This window comes from Neovison vison, chromosome 9 (genome assembly GCF_020171115.1).
Source record: "Neovison vison isolate M4711 chromosome 9, ASM_NN_V1, whole genome shotgun sequence".
Lineage (NCBI taxonomy): Eukaryota > Metazoa > Chordata > Mammalia > Carnivora > Mustelidae > Neogale > Neogale vison.
Genome location: NC_058099.1, coordinates 6,145,928 through 6,159,695, shown reverse-complemented (window position 1 = coordinate 6,159,695; position 13,768 = coordinate 6,145,928). Strand labels below are relative to the sequence as shown.

Below are 13,768 nucleotides of genomic sequence, written 5' to 3'. Positions count from 1 at the left end.
AAAGCCCCGGACGGTTCTGTCCTCTCTGGGTCACTCTGACCGGGAGGAATAGTCACTGTTGTCGCCCGTTGTACAGATGGTGGAACTGAGGACCTGAGGGGGAGGGGGAGGCAGTCATTTGCTCTCTGGGTGGGCTGCTGGTTGCCTGTCCCCCACTGCCCCCAGGCATGCCCAATTGCTGGGTCAGGGCTCAGCTCCTAAGTCCCCCACCCCAACCCCAACCCCAACCCCGGCCCAGAGGGAGCAGAGAGGAGGCGAACGTGTATCCTCAGGGTGGGACTTCCTGGGTAGAACTTGGGGTCCCACTGCCTTGCTGGAAGCCCTTGGCCAGGTCAGTGCCCCCCCCAACCCTGTGCCTCTTTCCCAATCTGCAAAAATCAGGGGCTGTAAGGTCCCCTCGGGTCTGAGTCCTTGAGAAGACAAAAGTCACAGGCTTGAACCCCAGAGCCTCGGCGGGTTGGCTGCAGAACCAAGCTACGCGGAGTGAGAACATCTCGCTTCCTAGCCACGAACGCCCACCCTGACTCCCAGCAGGTGCTGACTCCGGGCCTCGAGGGGTCCTCGGACTCTTCACTGGGAGGCAAAACCCCACGCTGGGCCCCGAGCGGCGACTTCGCCCTGGCCTGGAAATGGTTAACGAGGGCAGCTTTCCTCCAAATACCAACTCCTTATTAAAATGTAGGTCTTACAATAAATTTGGCATTTGGCCACCAACCTTAGATTCAAACCAGACGGACAGAGGCTAACCTCCTTCTCAGACCCAATTCTGAGCCGGGGGCTGCTCTTTTCCCTCCTGAATGACTCCCCGGCTCCCGTCCCCCCTGGAGCCCCACTTTAGCCAGGTGCCCCCACTTTCTGGAGGTGGTTTCGGGGTCAGAGGGAGTGGAGAAGCCTGGCCGATGCAGATGTGGCCAGAGGAGCCTGGAAATTTGAACACTTGGGCTCTTGGGCTGCTGAAGTCAGAAGTGGTCAGGCCCTGGAACCCAGAAGCCTTGGGGGAGGCATGAGGGAGGTTCTGGAAACCCAGGGCCTTGGAGCTGGCCTTGGCCTCATGGCCCTTTTCTCTGCCTGAGAACAGGACACAGATATTCTCTGCCCAGTAGCTTTGTCTCTGCTCCCCCCATTGGGCCCAATGACCCCATTTTTCAAAGGCTTCTCCCGGAGTCCCCTCGGGGGCGGGGGGACTCCTTTCCTTGCCATTCTCTGCCGATCCCAGAGGCTCTCTCTGCTCCCCCCGCTTTTTCCTGCACTTCTTTTTGCAGAACAATTTATTGAGATATAATTCACATACCATTTGAAGTGTGCACTTCAGTGATTTTTAATATATTCGATTGTGCAACCATCACTGCGATTTTAGAGCCTTTCCATCAGCCCCCCAAAACCCCTGTGCCCCTTAGTCATCCTCCTTCCCTCCCCACCCCGACCCTCCCCACCCCCAGGCCTTAGCAACCACTGATCTCTCTCTGTAGGTTTACTTTTTTTTTTTTTTGAGGTTTTATTTATTTATTTGACAGAGAGAGAGAGTGATCACAAGCAGGCAGAGTGGCAGGCAGAGGGAAAGGGAAGGGAGAAGCAGGCTCCCCGCCCAGCAGTGAGCCCAAACTGGGGCTCGATTCCAGGCCCCCCGGGATCATGACCTGCGCCAAAGGCAGACGTTTAACCGACTGAGCCACTCAGGCGCCCCGGACATTTCTTAAAATTAGAATCATTCATTATGCAGCCTTTCATGGATGGCACAGGCTTCGTCCACTACTCAGCATAATATTTTTAAACATAAGTAATGTTTTTAAGGGTTCGTCCGTGTCGTAGCATGAATCAGCACTTAATTCCTTTTTACAGTTGGGCGCCTGGGTGGCTCAGTGGGTTAAGCCACTGCCTTCGGCTCGAGTCATGATCTCAGGGTTCTGGGATCAAGCCCGTATCAGGCTCCTTGCTTGGTGGGGATCCTGCTTCCCCCACTCTCTCTGCCTGCCTCTCTGCCTACTTGTGATCTCTCTCTGTCAAATAAATAAATAAAATATTTTAAAAAAAAAAAAGGATATTCATTCCTTTTTACAGTCAAAAGGCATTCCCTTGTGTGGACAGACCACGGTTGGTTAACCCATTCATCAGCTGATGGACATTTGGGTTTTTTCCAAGTTTGGGCTTTTATGAGTAAAGGTCATTCGTATGCAAGCTTTTGTGTGTCTCTGTGTCTCACTCCTCTTGGGATATACCTATGAGTGGAATTGCTGGGTCAGATTGTCACTCTGTTTACCATTTTGAAGATCTGTCAGATTCTTTTTCCGAGTGGCTACACCATCTTTCGTTCCCACCAGTGGTGCAGGAAGGTTCCCATTTCTCCAAACACTTGCCCACACTTGTTATCTGTCTTTCGATGCGAGCCATCTCTTGGGTGTGAAGTGGTGTCTCATTGTGGTTTCGATTTGCATTTTCCTGATGACTAACGGTGAACATCTTTTTGCATGCCCGTGGGCCATTTATTTATTTGGAAAAATGTCTATTCAGGTCCTTTGCTCATTTTTTTTTTAAGATTTATTTTACTTGTTTGAGAGAGAGAAAGTGCACAAGCTAGGGAAGGGGCAGAGGGAGAGGGAGAGAATCTGGAGCAGACTCTGGGGCTGAGCGTGGAGCCCAACAAAGAGCTCGATCCCACGACCTTGAGATCGTGATCTGAGCTGAAATCAAGAGTCAGACGCTTAACTGACTGAGCCACCCGGGATGCCCCGATTCTTTGCTCAGTTTTAATTGGATGATTTGTCTTTTTATTGTTGAGCTTAAGCGTTCTTAAGATCTTCTAAATACAAACCCCTTAAGGAACATGTGATTCTTTTCACTTCCTTGATGGTGTTGACCAAAGTTTGAATTTTGATGAAGTCCGCATCATCTTGCTTTCTTTAATTGTGCGTCCTTTGGGTGTCACATCTAAGTAACCAATGTCTGGCCTTTCGGAGGGGAAGGCAAACTGGCTTTGGGTATTGGGACTTCCCATTGTTTTCTGGAATGAGGCATTCCTTCATTTATCTAGTCACCCATTCAGAAATATTTCTGAAACCAAACTTCTTGCCCAGTCCTGGGGATACGGAGGTGACAAGGCAAACCCAGTCCCTGCCTTCCTAGAGCTGAGTTAAATGCGAGAGACAAGCACAGAGTAGATAACCCAAAAGAAAAAACGACCTCCTTACAGACCTGTGGGTGAGGGAGAGGGCCCAGGGGCCTATTAGGAGGAGATCTGACCTGGCCTGGGGGCTGGAAACATTTCTCAGGGCAGGGAATTTAAGCTCGGACTAAAAACTACATAAGCCTGTGTCAGGCAGAAATGGTGCAGTGCCCCAAGTAGGGGGAACAGCTTGGGCAAAGGCCCTGAGGTGGGTAGGAGCTCACATTGTCTGGAAAGGCAGATCCCGTTGGTGTCCAGGCCTTTCCACTGGGTTTTCTGAGGGTCATCCTCAGGAAGGGTACGCGGCACACCGTGGCCTTTTTGCATAGAAGGGACAGGCTCCAGACCCCAGAGGGACCTACATGCGTGGCAGCTGTACCTCTAGGACTCTGCTGAGGTTTCTAGGGTATCTTTGGGAGCCCCCCCCAGTCTCCTCCAGACTCCATGGTAAGCCCAAGCCTGCTTTGGCCCCCTTGTCACTGGTCACTGGCCTGGGGACAGGGAGAGGAGTCTGGGCCCGAGAGTCCCAGACTGTTCACTCATTCATTTACTCAACACCCAAAAAATATTTGTGAAGTGTTTACCTTAAGCCAGGCCCTGTGACGAGTTCCAGAGGGACAAAAAAATAGTAAGTTCCAGGCCCTGTTGCACCCATGACCCCACATTTACTCTACAGTGTGACACAGCTACAACAGGGGGCCTGGAATGGCTTCCTGAAGGAGGTGACATTCTGCTGAGACATGAAGGTGAGTCAGGGAAGGAGAGAGGAGGGGCAGCGAGCCCAGGAGCGGTTTACACAGGGGTCCACAAGTGAGAGGTGTGTATGTCCAGTGTGAGTACCGACCTTAAAGAGGCCGCACACCCAGGACGGCAGCCCCGAGCCCTCCCGAGGACTGGGCCCATCCGGTGGGTAGAGCCAGAAAGGCCGTCTAGAGAAAGGCTCCAACCTTCTGTTGTGTTCACCATGTCCAGGGTTTGGCTGGGGGCTGGGGCTACCTCCTCTTTCCCTTTTCTCTGGCAACTGGCTACCATGGATGTATCAAAAAAAGAACGGGCCAGGACGGTGGGCTTTCTTTGCTGTGTGCCCCTGGGTAGGTCCTGGCCCCTCTCTGGGCTTCTCCCTGTCTTCTCTCTAGATCAGAGTCTTCCCCTCTTGAGACTGTGCGGGGCCTCCATGGAGGTGATGCTCGGAAGTCTGCCTGTGTGATCTCCCCAGAGGACCTGAGCTCCTCCTTGGTGTCTTAGGCCTGGTCGCTCAATGTCCGGGACCAGGCCAGCTTGGATGGACATGAAACCACCTCTTGCGTCCCTTGCTTGGGAGCCTGGCTGGAGTGGGGCTGGCCGCCTCGGGAAGGGCTCCAGGGACATGCTTCTCCTCCTTCCTCCTGTCACTCCTTCCTTTCTTCCTTCTAATGTTGCTGGCCTGACTCAGGGCCGTGCCTGACCCTGGCCCTGCCCTGGAAGAGCTCACAGGCTGCACGCCTTTCCCTCCTGCATTCTACTCCAGGTCCTAGCTTGTGTGCCCGGGAGTTCCAGCACGCGTACCCCATCCAGCTCCGGAAACACCTCTGCGGACTTCAGGCCCCCTCCTCCTGGATGTTCCATCGACCCTAAGCCCCTGGAGAGACCCTCAGAAATGCCCCTGCAGGAGGAACGGCTGCCCCACACGAAGCGGGGCTAGGAGCCTGGGCTTGGGCTCTGTGCCCACCTGCAGGTTCAAATCCCAGCACTGGCCTTTTTTTTTTTTTTTTTTAAGTTTTATTTATTATTAGACAGAGATCACAAGTGGGCAGAGAGGCAGGCAGAGAGAGAGGAGGAGGAAGCAGGCTCCCTGCGGGTCAGAGAGCCTGATGCGGGGCTCAATCCTAGGACCCTGAGGTCATGACCTGAGCAGAAGGCAGAGGCTTTAACCCACTGAGCCACCCAGGCGCCCCAGCACCGGCCTATCTTAGTCAGATACGGCTTTGGCATGTTCCTTAACCCTGGGAGCCTCAGTTTCTTTATCTGTAAAATCAGGCCAAGAGCCCCCATGTAGGGTTAATGAGGAGTTCCTTGTTGTTCCCATTTTTCAGTTAGATGCCTGGGGCCGGGGGCGCGGGCGGGGGTGGGGGCAGCGGGGGTGGGGGGGGGGGCTCCTTCCTCCTTAACCACTGGGCAGTCCGGCCTTTCCCTTCTCCCTCAAGGAGGCTCGAGATTGCCCTCAGCGCCTCCTAGTGGCGCTCCATGGCAGCTCAGGGCCGTGTGCAGAATTTCTGCTGGAGCCCGACGAAGGAGAACCAGGGGTCCTTCCAAGGAACCCTCATCTCTTCCAGGAGACCTGGGAGTGGGGGCCAAAGCCTTTGCAGGCCCCTCCGGGCCCTCCACCTCCACTTCCTTCCTCAGACTTCCCTGGCTGTAAATATTTCTGCCGCTCCGAGCTCCTCTGACGAAGGCCCCGGTGTTAATTTGTTAAATCCACATCAAGGTCCTGGGGACCCGCTGTTTATTTTTGTGAACGTGTTGGCAGAGATCACATTGGAAGGGGGGAGAGGGGCTGCTTATTTGGTCAGAATAAATGCTAATTAATAAAAGTTATTTATTTGGGTTGGAGCTCGCCACGGCCCCGGGGTCAGGCGCAAACTGACTTTTTGAAGCAAAAACAAATAGAGAGCGTCGCTCAACAGCTTGAGAAAGGCAGAAACGAAGAGGCAGGGTTTATTTGTCTTAGGAAGAATTTGCAGTTAATTCCCTCCAGACTGTTTAGACCCTTAAATTACACGGAATAAGAAAAACCCTGGGTGCAGGGGAGAGGAGCCAGGAACACTCGATCAGTTGGCCGAGAGCAGAGTTTTTAAATGTCTTTGGCCCGCATTCAGCCAAATAAATGGTACGTGTGAAATAATTTAATGGCAGAAAACTGTGCACAAGTCTTTTTTTTTTTTTTTTGTATCGTAATGTAATCGGGGACGAAGTCATTTGGTTTTAAGGGAGAGAGAGCATAGCAGGCCTCCCTCCCGCCACCCCCATCCGAAGACATGTCCCTCTCTCTCCCCCGATCCAGCCCTGTAATGGCAATGGCCATGGCACCAGGGCAGCCTGTGTAAACGCAGGCGGGTTTGGGCTTAATTTTGAACCCCGGAGAAAAGGGGGACTTTTACTGAACAAAAGGAAATTTGGGGCACAGCCTGACTTGGAAAGAGCCGGGGCCCCAGCAATCGCTGGCTGGAGGCTTAGTGAGTATTTCTTTCTTTTCCAAGTGCTTGGACGTCCCCACGCGGAGCCCCCTCCCTGGGGGACACACGCGCCTGCCTCGATCGGCGTCTCAGAAGGGGATGCAGGAGCTTCAGGTCACAAATATCCAGCACATCCGCTGGGAAGCAGAGGCCAGCCGTGGGTTCGAGTCCTGGGTCACCTGCAGGATACTGCTTGAGGTGTCCTCAACCTCGGCAGCTTCTCAGCCTCTGCCTGCAGCTGGGACCAAGGGGCCTGGGGAGAAACACCCTTGACCTCGGGCACGGAGCCGCTTGCACAGAAACAACAATGCTAAGGACAGTGACCGTTTATGGAGCAAATGCTCTGCTCTGGGCACTGCACCGAGTTAAACTCTGCTCCTTGTAGGACCTTCATGGGATCTCGGGCGAGCCCTTGTTCCTCACAGCTCCCAGAGGGGAGCTCTTCCTTTGGAACAAAGCGGTGTCGATGGACCGGTGGACAGACATACTTATGTCTTCCCCTGCCCCTCCCCGCCTGCCAGGCCAGGCTGGAGATCCAGGGGCATTCCCACAGCAGTGAGGCGCCGTGACCCTGCCTCCTAGAGCCAGGACTGAGATGGCGACAGACCCCTGTGTCACCTTCCCTAAGAGCAAGGTGGGTGAGGGAGGAGACCCCCCCAATGCTGGGGCTGGCGGAGCCTTCTGACCAGCAGGAATTCCAACCTAGAGGGACAACCTTGGCCTCAGTTTCCCCGTGTGTGCAGTGGGGTAACACCTCCTAGGGCGGGGGCAGAGATTCCGCGGGTGGCAGCAGGGGCGACGCTTGGCACCACTCGTGGGCCGAACCAGCTTTTGCCGAGCCTTGCCCCATCGGCGCTGCCTTGATGTGACCCCGGAGACAGCGGACCCCAGACCCACGAGGAGACCAGCTGGGGTTGTCGGGGGCCCCGGCGCTAAATGCCTTCGCGTGAGCGTTTCGGCTCCAAGTAACCACACAGTTTAACTGGTGAACGAGCCGAGTTTCTTCCGGCGCCCACTTGGCGGGGCCAAGGCTGCAAAATGGTTTTCATTTAAACACCCTCCGTTTTGAATTGCTCAGAAACTTCTCGAAAAAGTCTCCTTTTTTGGCTGAAATGCCTCCTGCGTTGGGTGTGTGCCCAAACAGCGTTGCCTGGAGGTGGGGCGGAAATCATCTCTGGGATGGCTGGTGTTCCAGAAACTTCCGTCCTGTTTTCCCGGGCTATTGATCACCACCCGGTTTTCAGCTCGTGGGCCCTTGTTGTTTTTGGTTTAGCTTTCTTGCCGCTCCAGGGGACAGGGATGTGGGGCAGAGAGACATTCGCAGGCACCAGACATTCTCATCCATCTTCGCCTTTTCTTGGAGGAGAGGGGTGAGGAGAGAAGGCTGGAGCCCGGCCAGGGGACGAGGCGGCTCCCTTGGGGCCACTCGTGTTCCCGGCCACCCCCCGCCCCCACATGTGACTCCTGCGTTTGCAACCGTCCTGAACGTCCTGCTAGACCAGCGCCATGAGCACGGTGAACGGTGAATTCTTTGGTGGGCAGGCCTGTCCTTGTCCTGTGTATCAGCGGCCCAAACCTCTACCCGTTCAACCCCCGTAGCACCTCCCAAGAAAGAAAAAAGAAATGTCTCCAGACACTGTCAGGTGTCCCCTAGAGGCAAGATTGTCCTCCACTGAGAACTAGCCATCCAAACCCAGCTGTAAGGTCACCTTTTCCCAGGCACTGCCCTGTGCAGGACCACCTTCGCCTCCCACAATCAGTATCCCCCAGTCTCATGGAAAGCTTCATCCTCAAATCCAATCTGTTGGTTGCTCGAGAGTCAATAAATCTGCTAACATGGGAGCATCTTTGAAAACAGGGATCGAGTGATACTCATCGTGGGCCTGGAATGTTCTAGAAGCTCGGGAGAGCGAATACCCAGCATTGTGCATGTTAAGGGAACGTGTAACTGGGAAAGCAAAAATACAAGGTGTGGACTTAACTCCAAAAGGTTGACAGTATGTTCCGTGGTCCAAACTGAGCAAAACAGGCCTTCCCATACACCGCTGGTGGGAAGCCTTATGGGGGACTCTGGCCACCTCTAGCATTTTTCTCACTGGCCCAGCCATCCTACTTCTAGGAATCTGTCCCAAATATGCGCTGGCAAAAAAATAGAAAATCATGTCTGCCTGTGGTTCTTCGTCGTGGCATTCTTTTAGTGGCAAAAGACTGGAAATGTGCCAGGTGCCTGTCAATAGGGCTCCAGGGGGATAAACCATGGAGCAGCCCCCAGCCCAGTGCTTGGGGAGTGTGGATGATTTCTGTGCACTACATGGAGGGATCCCTGGCTTCTCCTCTAAGTGGGAAAAAGTGAGGTGTGGAGCTGTACGTACTATACTACTTTTTGATAGAAGAGAGAAAATATGATACATATTTTATTATATTTGCAAAAAGCCATGCTGGAGGATAAAAAAAAAAAAAAAACTGCTTTAAAAAATAAGTTCCGGGCGCCTGGATGGCTCAGTCGGTTAAGTGTCTGCCTTCGGCTCAGGTCATGATCCTGGAGTCCCGGGATCTAGTCCCGTGTCGGGCCCCCTGCTCAGCCAGGAGTCTGCTTCTCCCTCTGACCCTCCCCCGTGCTAGTGATCTCTCTCTCTCTCTCTCTCTCTTTCTCTTTCTCTCCCTCTCCCACTCTTGGATAAATAAATAAAATCTTAAAAAATAAAAATAAAAAATAAGTTCCGCCAGGAGGAGGGAAGGAACATGAGAGAAAATAGAGCGTGGGGGGAGCAATCCACAGAAGGAGGGTTATGTTTGTTGTGCCAAGGCAGAATGGTGTCTGGAATATTATCGAGGAACGGGCAAGTTGAAGCACCAGGGTGTTCAGCATGATCTCATGCTTGTAAATTTTTTTAAATGTACATTTGTCATCTCGTAAAGCATGGGGGGTGGAGCTGGGGAGAGGGGAGTGTTTTGTTTTACTGCTGACCCTTCTCTGGTATTTGAATCTGTTACTGTGACAAGCAGTGACATTACTTGGTTATTAAAATATACATTTTTAATAAAATCAGAGACACAAGGAAGTGCTGAGTTTGGTGGTGGTGTGTGTGTGTTGGGGGGGTGAGTGTAGCAGGGGATCTCAGGTGGTCGGGAGGGCTTCCTGGAGGAGTGGACAATGAACTGGGCCCTTGTGGAAAAACAGTCAAGTCCAGTTCCACCCCTCAATAAAATGGAAATGTGGCCATAATGGCTGTTCACCCCCTGGTCATTCCCACCTCTTGTGCATTGCCTCTAATGCCTTCTCTCCCTCCCTCTGATCTGATTGGAAAATTTCTGTACATCCATCAAAACCCATTTCAAGCACCACCTCCTCTGAGGAGCCTTCCCTGATTGTCTCCCCATAGCTGGCCAGATCTCAGTATCCTCCTGCACCCTGGTGTTCCCTTGGTCCCACATCACTGGGCCTCTTATTCTGGGGCCACCTCCAGTCTCATGGAAAGCTTCATCCTCAAATCCAATCTGTTGGTTGCTCGAGAGTCCCTATCTGCTCCAGCTCTTTCCAGTACCCGGCACAGCCCCTACCACACAGTAGCTGCTCAGTTAATATGTGTGGAAGGGATAAAGGAAGGTGTGAACTCCAGGGATCTGCTCCTGCTCTCGGGGCCGGACCGTCCATCCAGCAGTGGGGGAGACGCGAGGAGAGCACACAGTGCAAAGTGCCAAGCTAATGCCCGAGTCGTGACCCGCTGGGTGGGCCGCCCACCCACCTGCTGACCCTTGGCCCCTCCGCAGGTGAATGTCCCAGCCCGGGGCGCGGCGGCGCCACCAAGCGGAAGAAGAAGCAGCGGCGGAACCGCACCACGTTCAACAGCAGCCAGCTGCAGGCGCTGGAGCGCGTGTTCGAGCGCACGCACTACCCCGACGCCTTCGTGCGCGAGGAGCTGGCCCGGCGCGTCAACCTCAGCGAGGCGCGTGTGCAGGTGAGCAGTGCGCACCTGGCGGGGGGACGGGGAGCCCGCCATGGGAGCACGCAGCCACCTCTCCCCGGGGCTCCGGAGCCTCTGCGGAGGGGAGTCCATCCGAGGCTGGGAGGACTCAAGTTCAAATCCAAGCCCTGCCCCTTACCAGCGGTGTGGCCTTGAGCAGGTTACTTAACCTCTCTGCGTTCAAGGTGCCTTCCTGGAAAGTGAGGACCACGTGGGTCTCTTTTATAGGGTTCTTAGGAGAATTAAAGGAGTTAACAGATTTGCCAAGTGCTTACTTAGAGCAGAGCCTGGCGTGAAAGGTTTTGATAAAAAAAAAAAAAAAAAGTCACGTTAAAGTGTTAAGGGCCGCTCTGGGCCAGCTCTGGGCCCAGTGCTCAGCACGCCCCTCTCCAGTTAAAACCTTGTAACAGCGAAGTTCTCATGCCCTCCTTCCTCCGTGCGTTCCCTCGCCCTTTCTCCCACGCTCACGTACCCTGCGGTAGAGTCATCCCCGTTTTACAGATGAGGAAACCGAGGCCCAGACAGGGGAAGCTGCCAGCCCACAGCTGGTAACAGAGCGGGCACGCACTGCATCCAAAAGGACGTGGGTCCCCTTTGCCGCCCGCTGCACGCTGTTCAACCCCCCTCCCCTGCCCCCCCAGGTCTGGTTTCAGAACCGCCGGGCCAAGTTCCGCCGAAACGAGAGGGCCATGCTGGCCAACCGCTCCGCCTCCCTGCTCAAGTCCTACAGCCAGGAGGCCGCCATCGAGCAGCCCGTGGCTCCCCGGCCCACCGCCCTGAGTCCCGATTATCTTTCCTGGACAGCCTCGTCCCCCTACAGGTGAGAGCTGGAATCCCCGGCCGGCCCAGAGGGGGCGGAGCCCTAGGAGTCCCCGCCCCCTCCCAGAATCTGCACAAGCTATGATCCGCGCCCAGGCGCTGCTGAAGCCCGGGTCTGCGGAGTAGTGCGTGGGCCAGTGTGTGTGTGCTCATGAGTGTAGGTGTGTGTGCGAGAGTTGCATGATTGTGAGCACGTGTGCACACGAGCTTGTGTGAGGCTCTCTGCGGGAGCCCTGGTCTTGTGCGAGGCGAGATCCAGCAGGTGGGCCCATGGGGTCAGAATCCCTATGATGCCCATGGTGGCCAGCTCTCCCGCCCTGTCCTTACCTAGGGAGACCCACCCAGAGGCATCCTTCTGAACAGGTGTGTGTTCCCTCCTCCCCCATCCCGCTGTGCGCCTGGCCCTGCCAGGGCACTGAGGGTGAGCAGGACCCAGGGAGGCTGCTCCATGTCCAGTGGGGTCTGTGCTTGTTTCTGACTCCTCCCCAGAGCCTACAACCCCAGCCATGCCCGGCCCCGGGGGGGGAAGGCTTCCCAGGAGAGGCAAGGGAGGAGGCGAGACAGAAGGACCACAGGCTGGGGTCCAGGCCTGGCAGCCGGAAGTGGTCAGCCGGAAGTGGTCAGAGCCACATGTACTTGTGCCTTCTGTCGCCCCCCCCAGCACGGTGCCACCCTACAGCCCTGGAGGCCCAGGCCCTGCGACCCAAGGAGTCAACATGGCCAACAGTATCGCCAGCCTCCGTCTCAAGGCCAAGGAGTTCAGCCTGCACCACAGCCAGGTGCCCACGGTGAACTGATGACCGACCCCCCAGGACCCCGCTGCCTCCCTGGTCTAACAACAGCCAAGACGGCAGACGTGAAAGTGGCCTTCTCCTGTCCGCTGTCTCCAGGGCAGGCTGATTGGGCTCTCCTGGCTCCTCTCTCCAGTCCAGACTGCTGGGCCCAAGGGGCTGCTGAGATGCTGGGAGCCCTTTGTCTACAGCTGTGGGAGACCCTGGCCCATGACCCTTGGAGGGGTTGGGCCAGAGATGGAGAAGGAGCCCACCAAGGACTACATTTATTTTGTGTATTAAAACCGAAAAGCTTTTTTCTTTAAGAAATAAAAAAAAAAAAACAAAAAAAAACTTTAAGCCCCAAAAAGTTTGAGGGAAGGCGGATAAGGTCAGCAAAGCAATTGAGTGGATGGCCTTCTGGGGCCCTGCTCTGGCCTGCAGCCCTCATGAGGCCTGCCCTGGGCCCCGCTCAGACCAGCCACCATGCCAAAGCCAGATGCCCTCATGTCTGAGCCTTCTCACGAATAAATCCATCATCCAGCAGAGCCCCACGGGTGGGGAGTCGGGTAGGAGGAAAGAGGCCTGCCCTGGACCCCAGTGGGCACCTAGGCGTTTGGGAGAAACCCTGCTGTGTGACTCTGGGCAGATCCCTTCCCTGTCTGGGCAGAGAGTGTCCCCTCGGCCCTATGGTTGGGGGCAGGGTGGGTGACCATGGATTCCTGGGCTGGCCGAACTGTGGGTGGCGGGCAGATGCTGGAATTAAGTCTCTTATCTCTGGGCATGCAGAAGGTGTGGGACACTCTTGGGGCCTAGGCAAATGACCCGGGAAGTAGGGGTGCATAGTGGAGGTCCCATGCAGCTTCGAAGGACAGAGGGGTGGTCCTAACAGCCAAGGACACTGGAAGACCTTATCCAAGTGCACCCACCTTTTCGCAGATGATACCTGTGACAGAGGACACACATACCACCAGCTAATGACATGACTTGGCAGGAAACCAGGGTGAAGGGAGTGGTTATAGCCAGAAGGCAGCCCCTTCTGCCCGGCCCCCTCCAGCCTCTTCTGCGAGGCATATCCTCCGGGGAAGTTCAGAGTCATTTCTGCCAATAGTGACCTCAACCAGTCCCCAGCAAGTAGCACAGCACTCCCTGACCCCCAGAGGGCATAAAGATGACCAGCCCCTCCTGGTGATGGCCCTCGTTGTGACGCAGTGGTCACACCCCAATGCAGCCAATCAGAGGGACCTCTTCTCCCATAGTCTGCCCTGTCCACACTGTAGCAAATGCCCCAGGTGTCAGCTGTCCCCCGCCCCATGGGCTACAACTTCTAGGTGACCTCAAACAGGTCAAAGCCTCGTAACAATCCTTGCATGGGGGACAATCCCCATTTCTGTGTTAGAAGGTATGCTCAGGATATGTCTGAGTGAGGGAGGACCCCTCCCCATTCTCCCGCATTCACCCCCGAGACCCTCTCCCCGGTACGTCGTCTGGGATTTCACTGTAAATACTGGGTTCTTGCGCATCAAGCTCTGCCCGTTTCCAAGGTGCACACAAGCCCCAGGACACTCACCGTGTGACTTTCTCGTGGCTGGACAGTCGGAACTCTTGTGGTCCGGAGAGTGTGGGGCACCGATGAGGGTGAGGGAAGCGTGAGCTCTGGCTGAAGGCATGGGGAGGGGGCATTCTGCTGTCTCGTGGGGCTCGGGTTCACCAGACTACGAGAGCCAGAGCAGGGGGAGTCAGCTGTGCCCTGGACAGAGTGTGTCAGGGGGGAGGGGGCTTGTCTTGCTCAGCTTGGCCTCTGCCTTGGCTCGGTGATTTCTGGGCCTCCATTTAATGTTC

General features: G+C 55.2%; 1 protein-coding gene across 1 annotated transcript in view; it reads left to right on the top strand.

Annotated features, from left to right (window-relative positions):
- Positions 1-12,295, top strand: part of PRRX2 (paired related homeobox 2) — a 43,042-nt gene extending 30,747 nt beyond the window's left edge. The window contains exons 2-4 of the mRNA XM_044264704.1: positions 10,144-10,331; positions 10,979-11,157; positions 11,818-12,295. Coding sequence (XP_044120639.1) covers positions 10,144-10,331; positions 10,979-11,157; positions 11,818-11,953 — 503 coding nt within the window. The 3' untranslated portion in view covers positions 11,954-12,295. The remainder of the gene's footprint in view (positions 1-10,143; positions 10,332-10,978; positions 11,158-11,817) is intronic.
- Positions 12,296-13,768: the final 1,473 nt, after the last annotated feature.